The following is a 23,410-nucleotide window of genomic DNA, read 5'->3' on the forward strand; positions in this document are numbered from 1 at the left end:
GATTGTAGCCATCATTTCCAATAATCAGTCATTTCAATGAACCCACCCCACCCTCCATCCCAACACTGATGGTTGTAATGGAGTATTCCATATTGTTATGCAATGACACAACTGCGTAAGGACAGACTGGTATAAAAAAGGCACTTAAGCAATAATTTACATTACGGAAAGGAGGTTCTTCATTGTGTTTTTGGGTGTTGAGAGGAAAAATCAAATAAAGTGCAGCAGAAAAATGCAAAAACAGGAAGAATGCTTCTTTTTTGTTTGTTTTTGTTGTTTCACTATATTATCTGCCAATGTAATGAAATAATTTGATTATTCACTTAATATAATTACTTAAAACAAGTAAAGAATGTCTGGATGTAGCTGAATAACCTTTAACTACATCTAAACATATAAGAACATAATACTCACACTACAATCTCAAGATGAGAATATTAGAAAATCAAATAGATTTAAGATTATTTTACTTGCCAAGATATGGTTTTTTGCAATGTATATGACTGCACTAGTTGAGAGCCCACAGCCTCAACTAATTTAAAAATATGCATCCAGCCCATTCCTGTCCTTTGCCCATAATCCCAGCATTACTCAATCTGCCCCTGCACACAGGGTGAGAACAATAATTTTATGTCTTCCATCTGAGTTTTTAAATCATTGAAAAATGGGCAATGATAACACAAAGGATTCAAAGAATGGGACAGTAAGATAAAGTTCAAATTGAACATAAGCAGAATAGCCGCTGTGTGAAGGAGGCTAAAGGTCTAAGAGTCCAAAAGAACAAAACTGGCTGTGTTCTCTGAGTGATATGAAATGGCTCGCCAATCCAGGGTGTCTGTTAGATCACACATACAGAAATGGTCAGTCAGCACTGTTTTTCAAGCACAATCAACTGCTGTAGAGCACTGAAGCTGTGTCGTCATCCTGTAGTAGAAACTCTGAGATTTCTCCTTGGCAAAAATGAATGAAATTTTCAAATATCACTGCCAGCACAGCCTGTGGTAAACACACTCGATTCGTTTGATTCTATGTACATTTTTCTACTAAAAATTTCAATGGCTCCTCTTAGTTACAAAGTCATTAATTTAATAAAACTTTGGCAGTAGTAGAGTATATTAGGAGTAGTTGGTTTTGTTAGATAATAGTAATAAGCTTTAATAATACACTGCAATGTTATTTCAGTGCACATAAGAGGTAGCTTGCTATTAGCATGGATGTAGAAATGTTTATATTACGGCTCCCTAATTATCTGGAAGTTCAGTGAAATTCAGTGGAAATGTGTATGTAGGACAAAAACATATCATGTTTGGAACCTTTTGAATCCCATTGAAAACTATGAATCCCGTTCATTTTGCCATAGAAAAAGCTGCTAGAGCTGCTTTTATAGGCATGATGCAAACTACAGAATGAAAACTTGAATTCAGAGGGCTGTTGATGCTGTTCAGCAGGGAAGATTTACACCGTGGCTGCACAATGGTGATGGATGTTGTTAAGAAGAAACAAAAATCCCCCCAAAACATTTAAATATGTATGTTTGTGGCATGCGCCCGCCCCCCGGGCCCCGACGATGACGGCCGCGAGAGCCTTGGCGAGGACAGCAGGGAGAGAGCCGCGAGTGTGGAGGGGGCGGAGCGCCAAGCCCGAACTCCGCCGACGGACGCGGGTCACGCGAGTGATCGTGAGGAGGGGGACGAGGACGATGAGAGGCACCAAGGCGAGGAGCGAGTCCCGAGCTCCGCCGCCCGGCCCCGCCCCCTGTGCCGCAGCGAGGGCGCTTCAGGATACCTTACGTTCGACCCGGGAGGCCGCGCTGCAAGCTGGGGGCGGTGACGGGCAGGCGGAGGTGCGAGCTCTCGTTCCCTGTCAGCACGGGTGCCTGTAATGAGAGCCAGCTGATGCTGATCTGGCTGGCAGCGTGAGCGCCTTTTAAAGAGCTGAGTGAGAGTGAGAGAGAGAGAGAGAGGGAGGGAGGGAGAGAGGGAGAGAGAGAGAGAGAGAGAGAGAGAGAGAGAGAGAGAGAGAGAAGGCCGAGTAGTAGTAGTAGCAGCAGCAGCAGTAGTGGTAGTAGTGGTAGTGACTGAAGAGCTGAAAAGCTTGAAGAACACTGAAAAGTCTAGCCAGCTTAATTTGGGCTGTTTGGCGGTTGTTTACTTGCTTTGTGTGTTTTTGTTAATAAATATGGCTGCTGCAGCACTGAACCCTGCGTCCTCCTTGAGCCCGGGGTAGCACATGCGGTGCTACAATGTTATAATTGAAATGGCAAAGAAACAAACAAATATAAAGTAAAATAATCCATAGTCTCCTTGGTGTCTTCTCCAGAACTAAAACAGAATATTTAAATTAATATTTAAATTTTCAGCATGTTAAATCTTTTTCAGTTTTGTGCACAGTATGAGCAACCTTGTGGCAAGGCAATGCACACTAAGAAAGTCATATTCCTCACACATAGCATATAATATTTAGGTTAACGTCACTGCTCTGCATAATTCCGGGTGGAAAACGCATTGTTACGCAGACTGCAATACATTCTGCCCCCTTGTGAAGTGCTTTTCCATTCCTCGCTGTCGCCAAGATTAATGAGTTGCTAATTCTAGAATTATTTGACGATACAAGTGAAATGAGAAATGGTTGTATGAGAGAAAAGAGAAAGCTAAATTTTTCCATACCTTTTTGCTAGACGAAGCAAAAACTGAATTATACAAAATAAAGATGCATCTACTGTCATGAGTTAGAAAAAAAAAACGCTAAGCACTTGTCTGGAAGACATGTTTATAGTGTAGTACCCTTATGGGTAATAATGTAGACATTCATAAAAGCTCAGACTCAGATGCATGACATCCCTGGACAGATGAGAGAAAACTGAATAAAAGCAGAGCAGCATGCTAAATATAAGTATCTGAAGAGATAGTGATAATGATAGGCTCCTAGGGGGATTGCATACATGTACAGTGTTAATTCTTTGGTTCTGAAGGAGCAGTAGCCTGTGGGCAGGTGTGTGCAGCCAGGCTGTGGAAAAGCAGTATAACTGGAAAATGATATTTTGCATTAGGTATGTAACTATTATTTTACATTAAACATCTGTTATTTTCTAATAAAAGCTTATGTACATCATTCAGTAGTAGAAGCAAACCCATAATAACCTGATAATGGAACAGAATATAATGGAATAATGGTTTTAAGTGCTCTCCTCTAGCAGACATTTGGTTGGCTGTGGTGAGGATTTGGCTTTATGTTCCAAGCTTCTGTGTTAGGTTGATTGTATACCTGGATTTCATTTTACTGTAGCTTTATTTTCGATAGGGTAAATGTATTTAGGTTTTATTTAACTTGAACAGATGCAGTTAAATTCAAATTTTTGTGACATTATCCAAAGATGGACTCTTTGTAGATTAAGGCCTTCTCAGTGTTGGGGTAACAGCATACAAAATAATGTATTACAATGATGTAATTACTTTTTTTCAGTAACAAAGATATGTAATGCATCATAGTTCAAATTATGGTAACCACATTTCAGTTACTGACCTAAAGCTCAACTATGTAAGATTTTTTTGTTAAAATTGAAAGACGTAGCATTACAGAGAGAGGATTAAAAAAAAGCTTGTCTATACAAATCACCCTATAACACCTGAAATAATAATTTAAAAATAAGAGTTGTCAGGTTGGATTTGGCTAAAGGACTGAAGTACAACTGACATTACAAAATGTTCTTCTGCACATTGTGTTCAGTTATATACTTCCACCAGACAGGTCTCCAAATCCCCAAGACTTACATAGTGCAGCTTTAAAAAGTATATATTTACTTTTTGTATGTCTCTAAGAAAGCTCTATTTAAAACAGGCATTTTGTCTATATTTTCCATGCCTGTACTATACACATTTGATGAGAATTGCAGAGCAAGCACCGTAAACTCAGTGTCTAATCATGCTAATATAAAACTCGTAGCTAAAAATCCCTGTTCAGAAGACAAAAGAGCCCCAACCTCACCTAAACAGAAATGATTCAGTTTTTGTGCAGAAGCTGCTCTGTAAGCTGTACTTTTTGTTCATAAAGATTTGATTTCGAAGCAACTGTTTCCAGTGGGCAAAACCTGATTTCCAATGGGCAGAACCAGTTCTGTGAGAAAAAAAAACATCATTCAAGGCCTTCTGGAAGTCCAGGATACATTGCTGACTGAGTATGAGGAGCAGTCTAAACCATGGGTTGTTAGACATGGAAAACAACAGTGGCAGATCTATTTCAGCGGCAACTCTATACCAGATCTATACCACTGTGAATTTGCTACACGGTAAAATATATGCTGACATGTCTGCCACAAGCCTCTAGTAAAACATGGAACATTCTTATAAGCTTTAAATGTCTGTGTTTATCCTAGAATGGCCAAAAATGTTCATGCAGCACATCAAACTACTACAGACCTAAAAGGTTGCTAGCACAAGTTAACATTATTGTAGAGATGTTTTTTTACCATATGTTCTGACCATGTTCTGACATTTATATCCCAAAAGCTATAATAAAGTCATGGTGCGCCATTGGTGTTATTGTTCAAGGAAGTAATTACTTTTCGAGTAAGTACCCCAACACTGGGCCTCAAACAAGCCTGTGAGTTACTTAGAATCACTAACTACCCTGTACATGTTCCTGCTGCTCTCTTCTATTGAGGATCAGAAGCTCAGAACACAACTTATCCATTTATTTATGTCAATTATGCGGAAACTGTAGGATTATTGTGAGGTCTTTGCAGATGTGGGCATGCAGTTAAAACCATGCAGTTGTAGGAGGGTATGCAGTCTAAGCTGGGCATATGTGGGACAAATGAGTAGAAGAAGCCGTGCGGGAAAGGGAAGGGTGAAACTCTGCGGCTAACGGCCATGAAACATCAATCCCACCCAGACCTCCGCTGACCATCTCTTAATGTGTGCTGAAGTGTGGCCTGACCTGTATCTGGTTTCTGGCGGTTACCAAAGCTGGTCCCGGTCAGAAGAGATCTGGCCCAAAGGTTACATGGGAAATGAAAGGAGGAAACAGTATTAGTTTAATATTTCATAGAGAATGAAAGAAATACCTTCTTTTGAGGTTTATATGTTTTATCACCGGATCGATATAAAACCACCACAAACAACAATGGCTGAAGAGATGCGCTCCATTTTAAGCCGCTTAAGACTCCTAGGATCAATAATTAGGCTCCAGACAGGTTTGGTGTGGCAGTTTAAATAATTGATAGAATGTGGATGGAGAAGAGCAGGAGTGAAGCCATACAGTCGTCATAACTAGGACAAGGGCATTGGCATCAGCTTACTATTAAAAGGTTCTAATTAAAGCAACCAGTATGTTAAGCCTATGGGCCTTGTGAAGGTGGCCTGCAAACTCTCTATTGTAATGGTATTTACAAAGCTACGTTTATTTTTTATGTTGTATTTTACTCTTATTTAACCTTTATTTATTTAGGTTAGCCTTGTTGCCAAGAAAGTAGCAGGGTATATAGCTTCAAATACACATACAAATCACATCAACAAAACAATCTGCTAAATTACAGAAATATATTATGAGTTCAAACATTTAAAATCATTTGGCTCAAGTTCAGGAGACATAACAATAACAGTCATTTGCACAGTATACGGAGAATCTAACTCGCAAGTATCTCTTTTCTGAGCAGATAACAATGACAACAGTCTACTCAGAATGACCTTATAGATACAGATATAGCAATAATTATATTGTTGAGTTGATAGAGCAGACTAATAAACTGCAATAGGCTACAATAGACAATGTCAAATGAAGGCTCTACAATAACCAATGATGGATAAGGCTCCATTAATTTACAACACATTACCATATTCAAGAAAAGGCAAAAACATAGCTTCAACAAGCTTCACACTTTTACTAACGTCTGAACAGAAGATCTCTAACAGATAAATGAAGTGGGATACATCCCCTGATTTGCTTAGCTCCATTAAAACTATGCTAAATTGCCCCAGGACTGAGTATGTGTGTAACTGTGTGTCTGCCCTGTGATGGACAGGCGACCTGTCTAGGGTGTTTCCTGCCTTCCACCCAAAGAGCACTAGGCTAGGCTCCAGCACCCCACATACACACACAACCCAGGAGGATAAGCAGCTTAGAAAATGTCTCTACAGAAATCTGTATTTGATTTTCAGCAACACCTTTTGATGATGTGGATCAATAGTCAGTGGTTTAATGTACCTTTGTGGTCTTGATTTTGTTCCCTGTGGCACAACTCCAGCCTTTAAGGTCAGGCAGAACCTTACACTCCTCTCCATCGAGGCACGGGTGCATGTGACACCACCACTTCTGCTCCACTATGGAGGCTGTCGGAGGACACACATACTATTTCAATCCAAATATGTCCAATAAACATGAACGTTAATGACATATGATGGTAGGTGAAAAACTACCCCTCATTTATTTAATTTCCAGTCAAAGTGGTCATTAAGTGCAAACATTTTTTAGTGCTGGAAAAAAACTGAAAATTACACAGAAGCTTAGCTTTCAGTTTTTCAAGAAAACCTGCAGGGATATTTTTCCACACCTCCAAAGCTCAGTCTTAGAAGTTTGTTGCATTTTCTGCTTCTCACAATTCAAGTAATCCCAAACACATTCAGTGATGTTGAGGTTTGAACTCTGAGGTGGCCAGTCTACCAGCAGCATTTCTTGTCCTTTTGTCTTGTCCATTTCTTTTTCTCAGTGGCAGCTTCTTGGCAGCTACACATCCATTCAGACCCATGGAGTTGTCTTGCATGGACAGAAACACTTGTGTACTTAATAGTACAACCTCATTTCCAAAAAAGTTGGGATGCTGTGCAAAATGTAAATGAAAACAGAATGCAATTATGTGCAAATCAGTTGAACCCTGTATTTAATTGAAAATAGAACAGAGAAACATAACAAATGTTGAAACTGAGAAGTTTCACTGTTTTTTGAAAAAGACATTCCCATTTTGAATTTGATACCAGCAATACGTTTTTAAAAAGTTGGGATGGGGGCATGTTTACTATTTGTTTTTAATCACCTCTTCCTTTAACAGCACTCTGTAAATGTTTGGGAACTGAGGAGACCAATTGCTGTGGTTCCAAAAGTTAAATGTTTTCCATTCTGGCTTGATGGAGGATTTCAGCTGCTCAACAGATCAGGGTGTCCTTTATCTTATTTTTCGATTCATAGTGCAGCAAATGTTGAAAGCAATTTGAAAATGCCTTTTTGGAGATATTGTTCCAACAGCAAAGTATGTTGCTCCAAAACTTGTATATATCATTCAACTTAATGGTGCTGCCACAGATGTGAAAGTCCTCCATGCCATGTGCACTAATGCACCCCCATACCAGCACAGATGTTGGCTTTTGAACTGTGTGCTGAAAACAAGCCGGATGGTCCCCCTACTCTTTAACCCGGATGACCCTACGTCCATGATTTCCAAAAAGAATTTCGAATTTTGATTCATTGGACCACAGCACACTTTTCCACTACAGTTCAGTGCATCTTAAATGGCCTCAGGCCTGAAGATTTCTTAATTTTGTTTATATATCGTTTCTTCTTTGCCTTTTAGAGTTTTAACTTGCATTTATGGATGCAGTGACGAACTGTGTTCACAGACAGTGGTTTTTGGAAGTGTTCCTGAGCCCATGCAGTGATTTCCACTACAGAATCATGTCTGTTTTTATTACAGTGCTGCCTGATGGCCCGAAGATCACGGCCAGCCAGTATTGGTTTTTGGCCTTGTCCCTTGCATACAGAAATTTCTCTGGATTCTCTGAATCTTTTCATGATATTATGTGTGTTCTTGAATTGTTGAATTGTTGCAATTTGTCTGCCAGAATTGTGAACATCCCCATCTTTACTTCTGAAAGACTATCTCTCTGGGATGTTTTTTTAATACCCAATCATGTTACTGAGCTGCTGCCAGTTAACCTAATTAGTTGTGAGATGTTCCACCAGATGTTTTTTAGCATTACACAGTTTACCAGTCTTTTGTTGCCGCTGGCCCAACTTTTTCAAAACATGTTGCTGGCATCAAATTCAAAATGGGCATGTATTTTTCAAATCACTATAAATTTTCTTTTGATTATTTTCAATTTAATATAGGGTCTAAATGATTTGCACATCACCACATTCTGTTTTTATTTATATTTTTTTGACAATGTCCCAACTTTTTTGGAAAGGGGGTTGTATTTTGACTGGAAATTAAATAATCTGATGCACGGTACTGTAGGTTGGACAGAGGAGCAAGTTAATCTGAGAGCCATTCAAACGTGGCTGCTGTTGAGGTAATTATTTTCATACCTATTTTCTTCTACCAGCAACATAGACCCTGCCACACTCACAAGGGGCCCTCATGTAGAAAGTATTGCATCTAGACTGCTGTATCTTTCAGCAATTCACATCAGAGAACTACAAGCCTGTATAAGAGGCCATTATCCCACAAAGGCCTGAGAAAAGGTGTAATATCTAAATATGTACTGGGGATAATGAAAAGGTTAAGTACTGATCGTTTTTTTCAAGATTACCTGCTGTGCGCTCCTGACTGAGCACATTAGCACTATGCTTTTAATTTGCAGAGAATGTCAGAGCCAAAATGTCAGCGAATAGGTCAGACGGCACTGAGGGGCTAAGGCCCATCTCAGTGTTCTCCGATAGCTTTATTACAGCTCGTGTCGTGGGGCACTGATGAGTCAAAGCAGTTCAAAGCAGTATGGCAGCAACTTCATCTGGCCTTCTAACAGTATCAGACCTTTCAGAGCGGATTAAGGCGAGATGTGGGGCAAATGCAATTTAAAAAATTGATATTAGGTCTTTGTCATGAGCTATTTACGATGCTGTTGTTCTGCTACACTGATTGATTTAAGGATTAGAGATGAGCGAAACCTCATGCCATCTATTATCTACATTCTTAAAGTCTAAAGTGATTACTATTTTGAAGTTCTTCAGCTTAGTGCCACGTATAACCCTTTCAAAGGGATTCAGTAATAACCGTTATAGAAACAAACAAAAAAAAATTTTAAAATGTGCACTACATGGCCAAAAGAAGCACATAAGCATATACTTGTCTAAAATGACATTGTATGCTGTGGCTCTTTACCCATCACTGGAACTAACAGACTGAGCACAAGCCAATGAAAAACAGTCCCAGACTATTATTCATCTTCCTTTAAACTTTACTGTCGGCACTGTGCTTTCCAGTGGGTAGCATTCTCCTGGCATCCGCCAAACCCAGATTCGTCCGCTGGACTGCCAGATAGCAAAGCATGATTCTTCACCCCAGGGAACACATCTTCACTGCTCTGGTGTCCAGTGGCAGAGCGCTTTATACCACTTGACACCACTATATAGTGATTTTAGGCTTAGCCATTCATGCTTGGCCATGGAAACTCATTTCCTGTAGCTCCTGACGCCCAGTTCTTGTGCTGATGTTCCTTCCAAAGGCAGTTTGGAACTCTGTAGGGATTGATGTAATTTTCATGCACTATGCACTTCAGCACTTGGTGGCCCAGCTATGTGAGTTTGTGTAGTCTACTGCTTCATGGCCCAGCTCTTGTTTCTCCTAGATGCTTCCATTTCCAAATAGTAGCACTTACAGTTGACTGGGGCAGATCTAACAGGGCAGAAATTTCATGAAATGACTTGTGGCAGAGGAGGTATCCTATAACAGTGCCACAATCAAAGTCACTAAGCTCTTTAGTAAGACTCATTCCACTGCCAGTGTTTGCACTCAATAATTAGGAGAGGTGTCCACATATTTTTGGCCATGTAGTGTAACATGTTTAAGCAAAGTCCATGCAAATCTAGGTACTTACATCTAGAATCCTTGAACAAACCTCTTTCTTTTAAGGGCACACAAAGCTTGTCATACATATAGGCAAGTGAAATGAAGCATGCTTTGCCTGCTGATAAAATTTACAGAGTAGAATGTTTTATGCAGGTGCAGAAAGTCATATTTCTTTACATAATCAAAAGGAAAATAAAACAAAAAGTATGCTATTCAGTCCAGGCTCTGGCTCAGAGATCCAGAGGAGAGAAGAAAGACAACAATGCAGACAATGTTCACACATACTTAATAACCAAAATATCCTAGGAGTGATGAATAGACTTTTTAGCATCTTCTCTCCTTCCCCTAGTGAACATGTATGTATGTGTAATTTCACACTTATTTCATGCTAGCACCTTAAGCTCTTACTGAAAATGAGAAATTTGCTGCTAAACAAAATGATGTGATTTATTAGCCTTACCCAGCAGTAACTTCACAATTAAATCATATGGGATTCTGATGTCTCTATAATGCGAAGCGAAGCATTACTTTGGGCTTCAAAAAAAAAAGAGAAATTTCTCTTTAAAAACAGGAATGTTAGAACTGTTCTTTAAGACATAATACTATGAATGTTTTAATAATGATTTCCCTATATGAATAAGAATTCCCTGGTATTTCATACATACACATCTAAGAAACCACTTCTAACTTTTGATTTCATCATTGATTGAAAGGTTAGGGATATTTTTACAGCACATTGTCTTTACTCTGAAAATTCGATATCAAATTCAATATAATTTTGTGGCATATTATTTTCAAAGAGCAAATCTAAAAATACGCTTATACAGACATTTGTACTGACCTACAGTACTGTGCTAGAGTCAGAGACCACCCTATTTAATTTCCAGCTCTAAAACTGCCAATAAGCACAAGTAATTCATTTTTTTAGGAGGTATTTCTGAGAAGATTAGATATAAGATAATCCACTTGCATAAAGAAGGGAGAAACAAAGGAAACTAAAGGAAATTACAGGAGTTTCAAAGATATCTTCATAAGATACAGAGGACATATGATTCCTAACAACTGTGCAAGACCTGGTAGACCATCAAAAATGTCATCATCAGACAAAAAGTGCTTAAAGCTTTCAAACAAAGAAGCTGCTTGTGTTCTCAGAACAATGAACTGGTCACTTCAGAGTCCAGACCTCAACATCTCACTTAATGTGTTTGGGATTAGTTGGATTGTAGGAAGCAGAAAATGGAACCAACTTTCTGCAGATTTCTTAAAAAAATTGAAAGCAAGTCTCCCAAAAAGAATGGAAGCTGTAATAAAGGCAAAGAGACTCACTAATACTGACAAACTGACTTTTTTCCTTGTGCTGAAAAATGAAGAACTTGTACTTTATGACTATTTTGACTAGAAATTAAATGACTGAAGGGTGGACTCTGACTTTTGCAGACTGTTGTATGTACTTGTGTATATCATTTATACATGAAAATAATGACATCAGTTCTGTCTTTCAGTTGACTTAACTTTGGCAGTAATTGTGTTGGAGTGGTGCATTTTATTTTACTTCTGGAACATACCATCTACACAGGAGGGTGCTGCTCGGGTGGTTCCAGCCACTTGTCCCGGAAAGCAGGAGCATTTGACTGTCTGAGAGCGTTCCTCGATCTTGTTCTTATTGCAGCATCGGTGTAATGCTACAACTTCACAGGTTCCCGTTCTGACATGGTGAACTGCTAAATGAGAAGATAGGTCAAACATCATACATGGTCAGAAAAAAAGGGCACTTCTCTTGTAAATTTTAGTCCCCCAAGGCACAAACAATGTAAATATACTCTCAAAGGTACAATATGGTCCTTAAGGTCCAATTGCATATCTTGAATGAATTGTAAAGATTCACTGCATTCACAGAGGAAATGTGCATATTTACCTTCTTGTATCTTGAAAACTTTTTAATCAGAAAAATAAAATAAAAAAAGCTTGGAGTCAAGGCAGGGTGTATGGAGTCAATACAACTTAAAAATATATCTGTAACAGAATATGGTACAATTATATTCCCTAACGAAAGGTGCTGAAGCTGTGCCCTTGAGGGTACCACCTCAGTAACCACCCCTAATAATGCTACATTTTTTCTGACCATGTTATGGAAGAAACTTCTTTAGTTGCTGAATGCTTTTTCTTTGCCCTAAAGGCAGACTGACAATAACATTTCACTCAAAACTTGGCTGCTTTCATATACCTTATCCTTACATCTTTACCTCAATGTGAACTCAAAACATTACAGATCTACCCAACAACTTTTGCTGCAAATAAAATATCAATAATGCAGTTATTTATCTTTTATTAAATTCCACTGTCAGGTTGCTTTTAACCCCTGACATGGCCAGGAACTCCTGGTGGGTCCAGACTTTTATCACTCTCTCACACAAAAATATTTCAGACAGTTTGCATTGTTTTCAACTAGCTACTCTTAGGTCATAGAAATATGTAATAAATCCTTTGGCCCACTGGTGGCCCCTGGTCATTTAAGGGGTTGAAGAATAATAAACCTTAAAATGTAATAAGGGTGGAAATGTAAGGGCTTAATGTACTTCAGATCTTAAATGTACTTCATGTATGAAGCACTGGCATAGGCAGAAATGCATTTCTGAGTAGGCCAGTGAAAGAGTAAGTAGGCCAACTTGATTAGATTTTGTTAGATTTTTTTCAAACACGCTAATGTCCCCATGCTAGTGTCATAACATGAGATTATAGTCTGTAGCTGACTGTTATTTATGTACACATAAATAAAAACTCAGGACTTAAAAACCTAAAAGCGAAACCTAATAATGCTAGGCTAAAGCATAATGTCACAGAGAGCATGAAAAATGTTTATAGACCATTTATGACTTACTTTTGATGATGCAATGCATCACATTTTAGCATAGTCCATGTTCAGAGCATTGTAAACACCACTGGCTTTGGAAATCGGTAGAAAATGACATGCTCTATTCTACCAAGGACATGATCCCACTTTTATAGATCTCTCTGGTACATCTTTTGACCAAAGCTGAAGCTTTAAATTCAAGCACTGACACACTGATGAACAACTGAAAGCTTGAGGCGATGGGGGATAGTAACGGTTGCTAAGCAGTGATTGTAGAGCTGAGAAAAGCTTGGGATTGGTCAATTTGACTATACCTCGCACATTAATGGATGACGCAGAGAGTGTAATGATTTTGATTATCCATTATACAATGACAACTCTCACAGAAAACAAAGTTCATTATCTTAAAAATGTAGCTTAATAAATATTATTTCCCCTTATGATTTGGCCTATCCTTGAATATGCATGAGTGTGAAGTCATCTTTTATCTTTTAGTATGGAAGTATATGGAAGGTCCAGAGAATCTCCAGAAAACAGCGTGCCCCAGTGTCTAGCCCAGTCTCTGGCATTATGTTCACTTCTCTACTCTGTAAAAGTGCAGTGCTTAGTATTTTTAGCTGGTTCCCTGCTCCCCCAGCATTGTCTGAATTATTTAAAGACAGCATGGCTCTGTGCACTTTTAATTGCTTGTGACATTTCCATGAGGTGTCTTCCTCCTGTGCTTGCAGTTTTCTTTCTTCTCTTTTTCTTTTTTTTTTGAACTAATGTGGTAAACAACTAATTAAGAGAGTTTGGATACCTGCCCTCACACTGTTCCATACCAGTGCAGACAAGCTTATCTAATTATACTGCATTTGTGTGACTAATAATAACGTAATGTGGGTGGATTCTTTTTGTACTGAACTATGCTGAAATTAGAGGACTTCTCGTCAAAGGCGTTTGCATGTAATCCTGTTCATAACTGTTGTCATATGATTTTGATACAAGTCATTTGAGAACAATTTCCAAATTAACATCCGGGATTTATTATTAGAATTAAATGCAATTAATCATTTAAATGTTAACATTTAAGGATGGACAACAAATGATCCTAATCTACTGCAGATTTATAAGTGCTGGTGCAACATCATGCACATTTCTCTTCACTGTAAATCCAATTTTGAAATTCATTAACTGGATTGAGTGAAGAAAACCTACAATGTATTGAACAGTTATGTTAAAGTAAACACAGTGATCAATTGTGTTCAAGAGCTTTTTTTTTCTTTTTGAGTTCATGAAACTGGTGACTTTTAATTTTAATCAAGTCCTATTTGGAGTTTTAAGTGAAAAGAACTCTTCATGATAGATTTACTGACACTTGATTGATATGAGTTTTACTTCTGACATCATATTCAGGGACAGCTTGTTGGAAAGTGATTGATTTTATAACTTTTATATGCTCATTCTGTCTATCAGAGTAGTTGTATTGTCTCTAAGGGCCTGATTCTCTTAGATCATCTTAGAATCTTCTGTATATTTTTATGCCCCTGTATCATATATATGTAACCTTGATGCTTAGTGGGTAAACAGTTTGAGCCAGCTGAGGGTGAAAACGCTCTCTATAATCTGTGTAAACTCCTGCTGTGTGGCAAGAGAAGGAGGAAAATGATAACCTGTTATCATCTCTGTATGAAGACATCTTTTAATAAATCCAACTTTCTCCCCACAAGTGATTGGCTCCATCTAGTTTATTCTCAAAAGCTTTAATACTTTTGGAACTTCAACAACTATAAGCCAGCAATTGGCGAGCTGCCAGCCAGGAGATTTTAGATCATAATCAAATACATCTTCTGAAGAAGACAAGTTTGAGCCACAAGCTGTGCTGACCTCAACACCTGCTGTGCTGCATGAGACGAAAGGTCCGAATATACATTTGTCTAAACCATGCAGTGGTAAGTTGAGTGGTGCTATCCTCGCTGAAGGAAACAAATCACTTTTTGGCACCCCTAAGCAGATTTTTTTGTGGACCCCCATGTTGCTAGCCAGTATACTATAAAAAATAAGGCTAACTAACAATACCACAAGCTGTTTAAATAAATTGCTTGGGGTTCTAATAAGTTACAAATAACCTTCTCGGCATTTTTGATACAGGCCTCTGTCTCACGACACAGTATTTCTTGCTTATCCAGCTAACTTGTGCTTAATTCAATTTAAGCCAGGTATCAGTGCCAAAGCATTGCTTTTTTTAGTACTATGTAGTAGTAGGCAGTATGATTTCTTTTTCCTCCTTATGTTTCAAGCAATTGACTGTTCATCATAAATGTCATGCTTTCATGTGCATGTGCACAAGAACTAATGAGAAGCATTAAACCTGGATTAACAGAAAAAAGGTAAATAAAACATACCTTTAAGCTTTCTCCACATTTCTTCTATTTTTCTTTTTCGTTTTTGGCTCCTGACGCGTACATTCTCTTTTGAGACATGAATAACCACGTCCTTTTTTTCTGTCCGCTCAAGCATCTTAGCTAATGGTAGAGTAGTAAACCAGAGTTTGTTAGGGGCCCTGCATTCTTTGCAGTTTGTTGGCTTCTGTTAAGTAGCTTATATTTTTCATTAGACATCTTCAAATAAAGTTAGTTTTGGGTTATAGCATGTTGTCTTCATACTAAAGGTTAGGTTTTGATGCATTTTACTGGCATTTATTATATAAACCATGATGTTTTTTTGTGCTGGGGTGTACAACTCCAGCCTGTATTACTAATTCAAAAGTAAGCAATTAGTTGAGGCCTCTGATCAGCTTCTGATTAGGTCATGAAACCAATGTGACCACCCGAAATTGGTGATTCTAATAATTTTGAAGCAAACTGTTTGTTACTTGAGAATTACTCAGTTAAAATTTGTATATGTAACTAAGCCTAAATCTGTAAGTTCTACAAACCACAGGCTTTTGATTTTCTAAACAACTGATTGCCTTAATTATTTTGAGTTCTATTAACTTCTGTGGGTTTACAGTGCAGGTTTGTATGGCTCTAGATGGATGGTAGGATAAACCAGAGAAAATCAAATTTGTCTTGCCACGTTTTGTCAACTTTCTGAACTGTATTGTGTTCAGAGGGAGGCAGACAAATAACACATAGCATAGTGTTATTTCAGGTCACGTTTTCGTTGCTGTGAAGATAAGGTCACATCTCCCCCAGAGGCCCAAAGTGTTCACAGGTACGACTGAACAAACAAATAAGCTCACAGCCCCTCCACTTCTATTCCCAGCAACATTCCTAGAGGTATTTGGAGAGAGATAGAGGGGACATTTGGAGAGAGAACAACACAGTGTGTTATTGGTGATGTGCCTGCCAGAATGCAGCCCCTCTCCTCCCCCGCCCAGCACATTCAAATGTGTTAAGCCTGAATGGAGCAGGACTGAGATATTACACACGCTCTTATGAGAAAACAAAGAATTGCACAGAAACACGCACTTATAAATATATAGGAAGCCAAATAAAAACCGCTTGTGTTATATGCTCAGGAGAAAATTGATTTGTCTGACTATATGTTACTGCGCAAAAGACGTCTAGCATCTAAGCAGATTGTTTAAAATCATTTATTTAGGCAGTAAGTGTGTTTCCGTATAGATCATTCTACCGAACTGGTTTGGCGAAATGGAATGTTCAATAATTTGTTTTAATAAAATAAGCATAATTAAGGTATAGTTGACCCTGTTCCTTAATTATGCTTATTTTATTAAAACAAATTATTGAATATTCAATTTCATCCCCACCAAAACAATTATAACACTACTTGAGCAAATGCCACAATAGTGACTGTTTCGATAGTGGCAATTTTAGCTCATTCTAAGCAGTTCTCAAAAATGTTAGCCAGTACGTGACTAGCATTAATCCACAAAAAATGTTTATTTAATTGCAAAAAATATGCATTTTGCTGGTGACAATTCTTAATGTCAGATTGATTTTCTGTCTTTTGGACACAAAACAATGAGATCTAACTGCTCACCATGTGGCCATGAGGTACAGGGATGCAGACTTACTTCCTGCTCTAAAATGCTCCACCTGTGGACTAATACTCTTTGCGTTTTGGTAATGACATGAAAACATGGAACTGCATTTTTTTATTTTTTTATTTAAAAAGCAAACTCATGATGAATCTATTTTTTTCAACTTTACTTTAAAACAAATAAAAAAGATCTTAAAAAAAACATTGAGAAAAAGAATTACAGTCACAAATTGAAATTTAGTACTTAAGATTTGGGACAGACACCCTCAATATTTTTTTTTTCTATGGGATCACAGTGTGAACTAATTCAGTAGAATAGACCATATGCAGTCGTGTGTATTTTCCAATATCTTAAAGCACATTATTTTTTGTTTTCAAAATGGGTAGCTGAGATGTTATGAACTAGGCAGAAGAACAAATTTGGTTCCAGACTTCTTCTCCAAAAAGCCATCACATGGTTCTGTTAAAATCCACCACCAGCACACCTGATTTAACTTAATGAAGTATTGATTAGCCAACTGGATGATAACTACATATAATACTGGACTGGAAAGGTTTGGAAATGGTTAAACAAACACACTGACAGACATTACATCAACACTGCATTAATATTATTTGTATTTATTGTGTTATTAGTTGTTTTCTGAACAAATAAACACTTACTGCCCAATCAATTAGCTGCATGCAATCACACAGTCTATAAAGACTATGAAGTTAGTAAGTAAACTAGCTTTAGAAAAAAAGCCAGGTAGACACAACTGTAAAAACAGGAGCCGTATGACTGAGAGTCTTATTAATGTGATCATATAGTCTCCTCCACAATTATTGGTACCTCTGGTAAAGATGAGTAAAAAGGGTCATAAGAGGTTCACCTTCTGGCGAAGCACAATCTCATACCGAAAAAATCAGAAAAAAACAACCTTTAATTAAAGAAAATTTATTCTGAGAAAAAAAAAATCCCTTATCAAGAAATCATTATTTTTAACAACACCATAATTATTGGCACCCCTGCATATAATACTTTTGTACAACTTCCTTTTGCCAATTAAACAGCACTTAGTCTCCTCCTATAACATCTTATAAGGTTGCAGAGAACAGAGCAGGAAATTTGTGACCATTCCTCTTTACAGAATCTCTCCATATCATTAAGGGTCCTAGGTCCTTTCCTGTGCACTCTCCTCTTTAGCTCACCCCACAGGTTTTCTATGGGGTTTAGATTAGGGGACTGAGATGGCCATGGCAGAAGCTTGATTTTGTGTTCAGTAAACCATTTTTTTTTTGACAGGGACATACACCGATCAGGCATAACATTATGACCATTATGACTCCTTGTTTCTACACTCACTGTCCATTTTATCAGCTCCACTTACTATATAGGTGCACTTTGTAGTTCTACGGTTACAGACTGTAGTCCATCTGTTTCTCTGCATACTTTGTTAGCCCCCTTTTACTCTGTTCTTCAGTGGTGAGGACCCCCATGAACCCTCACAGAGCAGGTAGTATTTGGGTGGTGGATCATTCTCAGCACTGCAGTAACACTGACGTGGTGGTGATGTGTTAGTTTGTGTTGTGCTGGTACGAGTAGATCAGACACAGCAGTGCTGCTGGAGTTTTTAAACACCACAGAGTCACTGCTGGACTGAGAATAGTCCACCAACCAAAAATATCCAGCCAACAGTGTCCTGTGGGCAGCGTCCTGTGACCACCAATGAAGGACTGGAGGATGATTAGCTCATACTGTACAGCAAAAGATGAGCTATCGTCTCTGACTTTACATCTACAAGGTGGACTGACAAGGTGGGAGTGTCTAATAGAGTGGACAGTGAGTGGACACAGTGTTTAAAAACTCCAGCAGCACTGCTGTGTCTGATCTACTCGTACCAGCACAACACAAACTAACACATCACCACCACGTCAGTGTTACTGCAGTGCTGAGAATGATCCACCACCCAAATAGTACCTGCTCTGTGAGGTTCCATGGGGGTCCTGACCACTGAAGAACAGGGTAAAAGGGGGCTAACAAAGTGTTTGTGGTTGATGACATCTGGCATCTGATAGTAGTTTTGGAAACCACGTGACCCCAAGATGCTATTTTTTTCTGTAACTCTCCAACAGTCATCCTTTTTTTTTGCCTCTCATAACCGTCCTCCTCACTATGCATGGGGCAAAATAAACTCGGGTCCTCATCCAGGCAAGTTTGTAACAGTTCCAGTTGATTGGAACTTTTTAATAATTATCCTAACTGAATATTGGCATTTTCAGGTGAGTAGCTATTTTTATAGCCATTCCCTGACTTATGAAAAACATACTTTTCCCTTATTTGAATTGTGTGTTTTCTTGTTTTTCCCATGTCACCCCAGTGAAAAAGGAAGTCATGATATACTGCTTGAAAGTTTCTAGAGACCCTGATCAACTTAAAGAAGTAAAATATAAATCGAAAAAATGCTTCAATTACATTTTGTTTCTAAGAATTTCTAGGAGTGCCAATAATCGTGGCACATGTGGTATTGTTAAAATATTTATTTCTTGATTAGGGTTTTTTTTTCTCAGAATAAATTTACCTCAACTAATTAAAAGTTGGAGTATTCTCATTTTTTTAGTGTGAGATTATGCTAATTCACAAAAAATGAATTTCTTACAAACCTTTTTTTCTCATTTACAAGATGTGCCAATAATTATGAAGGGGACTGTATGTCCTTTTAGCACAGTTTGGTGGGCTATAATGAAAATGATGATAGCCTATGCTCAAAAAGGAGCATAATTCAAAAGTTAAATAAGCTCTTAATATGTTACAAAATAAGAAAGCATTTTAACAGTCCTCCAGGACATGGGAACCGTAACATTTAAGTACAATGTAAGAAAATGAATGCCATCATTTGAGTAGAGTGTAATCGCTCTTCTTTTTTTAATTGAAAAGAAAAAAGTCCAAATATCACTTCATGCTCTCTACTGCATGATTTTGAGGTTTGACAGGTGGTGTGAAAGCATCCTCTCTTTACATGATTCACCGTCCACCTCCAGAAACCTGCTTCCTACAGACCCACCATCCAGAATACTTCCCACCAACAGCTTTCCCCTTTCACTTTGTGACACTTTGGTAATAAATTGGTCCCTTTGGGACGTGACACTGCTCACCTCTGTTTATGGGATTTGCGTTCAGCCCACAAGTTCAGGTCACAAGTATCTTACATGGGTGGAAAATGGAGGCATAAGCAAATGAGTAATGCCCTAATGGACACATTGCACTGGTCCTTCACTCAGCTCTGTCAGCTCTGTCTCTCTCTCTCACTAGAACACTATGAATCCAATCCTGTAAGATCTACTGTAGACCAGACTTTGCCAACAAGAACCCACAATCTGGCCTGAAGTCTGAAATATGAGATCAAGGACATGTTGGCAGCCCAGGTCATGGCCTCTGTTTGTGGCCTACACTGTCCTCATTAAATTTACCCCTAACAATGACTTTGGGACCTGTATACCTTTGAACCCATCACAGAGTGGGAGTTGTAAGATGAGGCCGAATGGGTACAAATCCCAGCCCTGTAAATAGTGTGGGAAGTCCACCTGGCCTATTTTCTTCTCCTTAGTGAAGAGGCTTTGGGCCATGACTATCTCAAAAAAATACCGGTCTGAGTCGAGGTGGCTCAAATGTTTAATACCATAAGCTTGGAGTGTATTTCTGTCAGCAAGGTCGGACTTTCTGGGGTGACCGCAGCATGGCCCACTCCAGCTCAAGCCAGGAGATGAAAAGAAAAGGGGAGGAAAGAGTGACTCCCTGCCTCAAGATATTGAATGGTGCTGTTTGTTACAGAGGGGAAAGAGATCGGTGATGCAAGTGAGAAAGTCCCTCAAGGTAACCCCTTGACCTGTCTACATTAACAAGACAAAAGGGATGGCAGTTTCACTCAATAATAACACGAGGACCCCTCTTGCATTATTCTGTCCTCCATCTACAGAGAATACACTAGCTTAAGACCCACCTACCATCACAATGCTTAACAATGAAGAAGGGCGTAGCAGGCATGTTTATCAGTTTCCGGTGTTTCCATGCTCCAAGATAAATGCCCTAATGCACAGTACCCACAAGCTTCCTCTTGGGGTGCACATACACACCCAAAAAGACCCTATACAAGATCAAAGATCGCTTTCCCTGGCCTGCAATGGACAAAGATACCTGGAACATCTGCCAGCAGCGCTCCACCTACCAGAGGAATCACTGAAAATGCCACTGTTTGCACCTCTCATCACTCGACCACAAAGGTCTCTTTTGAGCGCCTATTCATGGAACTAATAGAGCTTCGGCCAAAGTCACTCCAGGTACAGCCTTAGTACATCCTGCTCCTAGTCAACTATGTAGCGCACCCCGAGGCCTTCCTACTGCTCTTCAGCCAGGTTGGGATCTTGTAAAGTCCCTGGCAATTTGGCTAGGCCCTTACACAGTGAAGAAGTGGGCATGTCCAATAAAAAACATAACATAAAATACCCCACTGAGATATATTACAAACAATTACAATTTCTTTTGTCTCTGTAGCTTGTAGCCTGTAGCATCTTCTTTCTCTTATTTGTTGATGCTATGTGTCAGGTAAATCAAATTTCCAATAGCCATGTCCTTTTTAGCCAGTTTTCAATTTGAACCAGACACAGACTTGCAAACTGACTCCACTGATGCCACTGTAGCCATCGCCAAATGGTTGCATGTAAAATCTAAACATGGAAATGGAGAACACTGTAATAAGAAGGCATTTTAAAGTTCCATAAACACACCAGCTCCTAAACATTTAAACCCTTAAATGGCCCAGGGCCCACCAGCAGGCCCAAAGTTTTATCACACACTTCTATAACCTAAGAATAGCTCAGCCAGTTTATATTAAAGTTCATGTAGTTACTGAATACTGAACCTTAGCATGCAATAAGCTGGGGATTTTCAGGGGTTAAACATGCAAATAAAACTGAAAATATGTCCATGTGAAATAAATTATTCGTTGAGTTTTAATAGGTAACAAGGTCTATATATGCTGAATCTACTATTCGATTGAATGGAAATGTGTGACATAATTAAATGAAGTTCATGCAATGATTTATTTTTTAAGTATTAAGCTTCTACTGAAACTACTATAAGTCTGACATGCTGACATGCTACAACCCGATGAATAGATGTTATATTGTAGTGCAATTAAAAGACTCGCGTTGACCAAACCATTAATATGCATGTTTGTATGCATTCAGACATGCATGCTGCCAATAAAATAATAGATTAAATAATTAAATAAATAAATAAAATAAGAGCCTTTCTATTATGTACATATGCACAAGATGGTTCATTTTGTGTGGAAAATGGAGATGTATGTGTGTTATTATTGGAATACTGCTAGAACTCACAAAACTCAACATCTAAGTGCCATGTAAAGCTACAGCAATTTATTTTTGTTTGTGATTTTGTGATTTGAATTGCACATTTGTTCACTTCCATTCAATTTCAGAGACAATTTTACTTTCCTCCCAATGCCGCGAAAGCTCCGCCTGCTTTGAATGATAATAGGTTTACAGTTCCAGAAATAAAACCCAGGGGAAATTAGAGTGTACCGACATTATCAGATGGAAATTGAACTCATGCAAGCTAATTCTGATCCAGTCCCTGCTAAGATGATGAGCATCTCGAGTATGAGTGAGCCAAAGCTGCCGCCACTTCACCAGAACCACTCCTCCCTAATTGGCTGAAAGCTGCCTTACACCTGGATGTGCAAATACTGCTTGTCAAGGTAAGCAGGCTCACATGTCACCCAGGATATCGGTGTCTGGCAGCACAGGGTACATCTGCAGTTGTATGGGGATTCAAAGTATAGAACTTGCTTACAAAAGTAGTATTACATCTGTACATTTAAATTAATTTCATATTATTTCATATTCAGTCAGCAGATTTCTTTCTACATCTACATTCTTGCATCCCCTGCAGATTAAAGCTAACAATTGAATCAGTATGATCAGTGACTACAGTACTGTGGAAAAGTTATGGCCCACCCTTAGTTTATAATATCTTTTTTTTTAATATTTAGTGTCCCCACCATTTGCCTTTCTCACAGCTTGTAGTTTTTCAAAGAAATCTGTAGTTATATATTTCTATATTGCAGAAGTTGGTTGCATTTTCTGCTTCTCACAAAGCAAGCAATCCCAGACACATTTAATGATGTTGAGGTCTGGACTCTGGGGTGGTCACTCCATTCTTCTGAGAACACCGGCAGCTTCTTTGTTTGATATTTTTTTTACTTTTTTTTTGTCTATTTCCTTTTCTGAGTAGCTTAGTGAGAAATGGCTGCACATCCTTTCTCACAGTGCAGAAACACCTCGGGGATTTTTTCAGATATGAAGCAAGAGTGGAGCTTGATTGTCTTTCAAAGATGAAGGCTTCAAGTACTGTTTATCTGATGATGACAATTTTGGTGGTCTACCAGGTTGTTAGGAGTCCTGTTTTCTCTGTATCTTTTTATTATTTCACTTTTTGGAAGCTCCTGTTATTTTACTTATTTGCATTTGACTTTCCCCCTATACATATGCAGGTGGATTATCTTATATCTAAACTCCTCAGTAATATGTCCTGAAAAAATGAACTTGTACTTAAAATCTGTACTGACTGGAAACTGAAGGGAGGTCACTGACTTTTGCACATTACTGTACGTGCAAAGCATGTACACATTTCTTACTGCCCACATTAAAAACAGTAATTCTGCAACAAAGTGTTTACTAGACATTACAGAGACTTAGAAGATTTCAGTATATTAGCTTTGCTAAGAAAAATG

General features: G+C 38.5%; 1 protein-coding gene across 3 annotated transcripts in view; it reads right to left on the reverse strand.

The window, feature by feature from the left end:
- LOC118812256 (chemokine-like protein TAFA-2) overlaps positions 1–23,410 on the reverse strand; it is a 63,364-nt gene that overhangs the window by 5,338 nt on the left and 34,616 nt on the right. For all 3 annotated transcript variants that reach the window (XR_005007528.1, XM_036577098.1, XM_036577099.1), the window contains exons 3-5: positions 11,344–11,499; positions 6,202–6,326; positions 4,936–4,985 (exon numbers count right to left, since the gene is read on the reverse strand). Coding sequence is in view for 2 of the 3 variants with exons in the window: in XM_036577098.1 (XP_036432991.1) it covers positions 4,956–4,985; positions 6,202–6,326; positions 11,344–11,499 (311 nt within the window). In the remaining variant the exon portion in view is untranslated. The remainder of the gene's footprint in view (positions 1–4,935; positions 4,986–6,201; positions 6,327–11,343; positions 11,500–23,410) is intronic.

The sequence above is a fragment of the Colossoma macropomum genome, unplaced genomic scaffold (genome assembly GCF_904425465.1).
Source record: "Colossoma macropomum unplaced genomic scaffold, Colossoma_macropomum, whole genome shotgun sequence".
Taxonomy (NCBI): domain Eukaryota; kingdom Metazoa; phylum Chordata; class Actinopteri; order Characiformes; family Serrasalmidae; genus Colossoma; species Colossoma macropomum.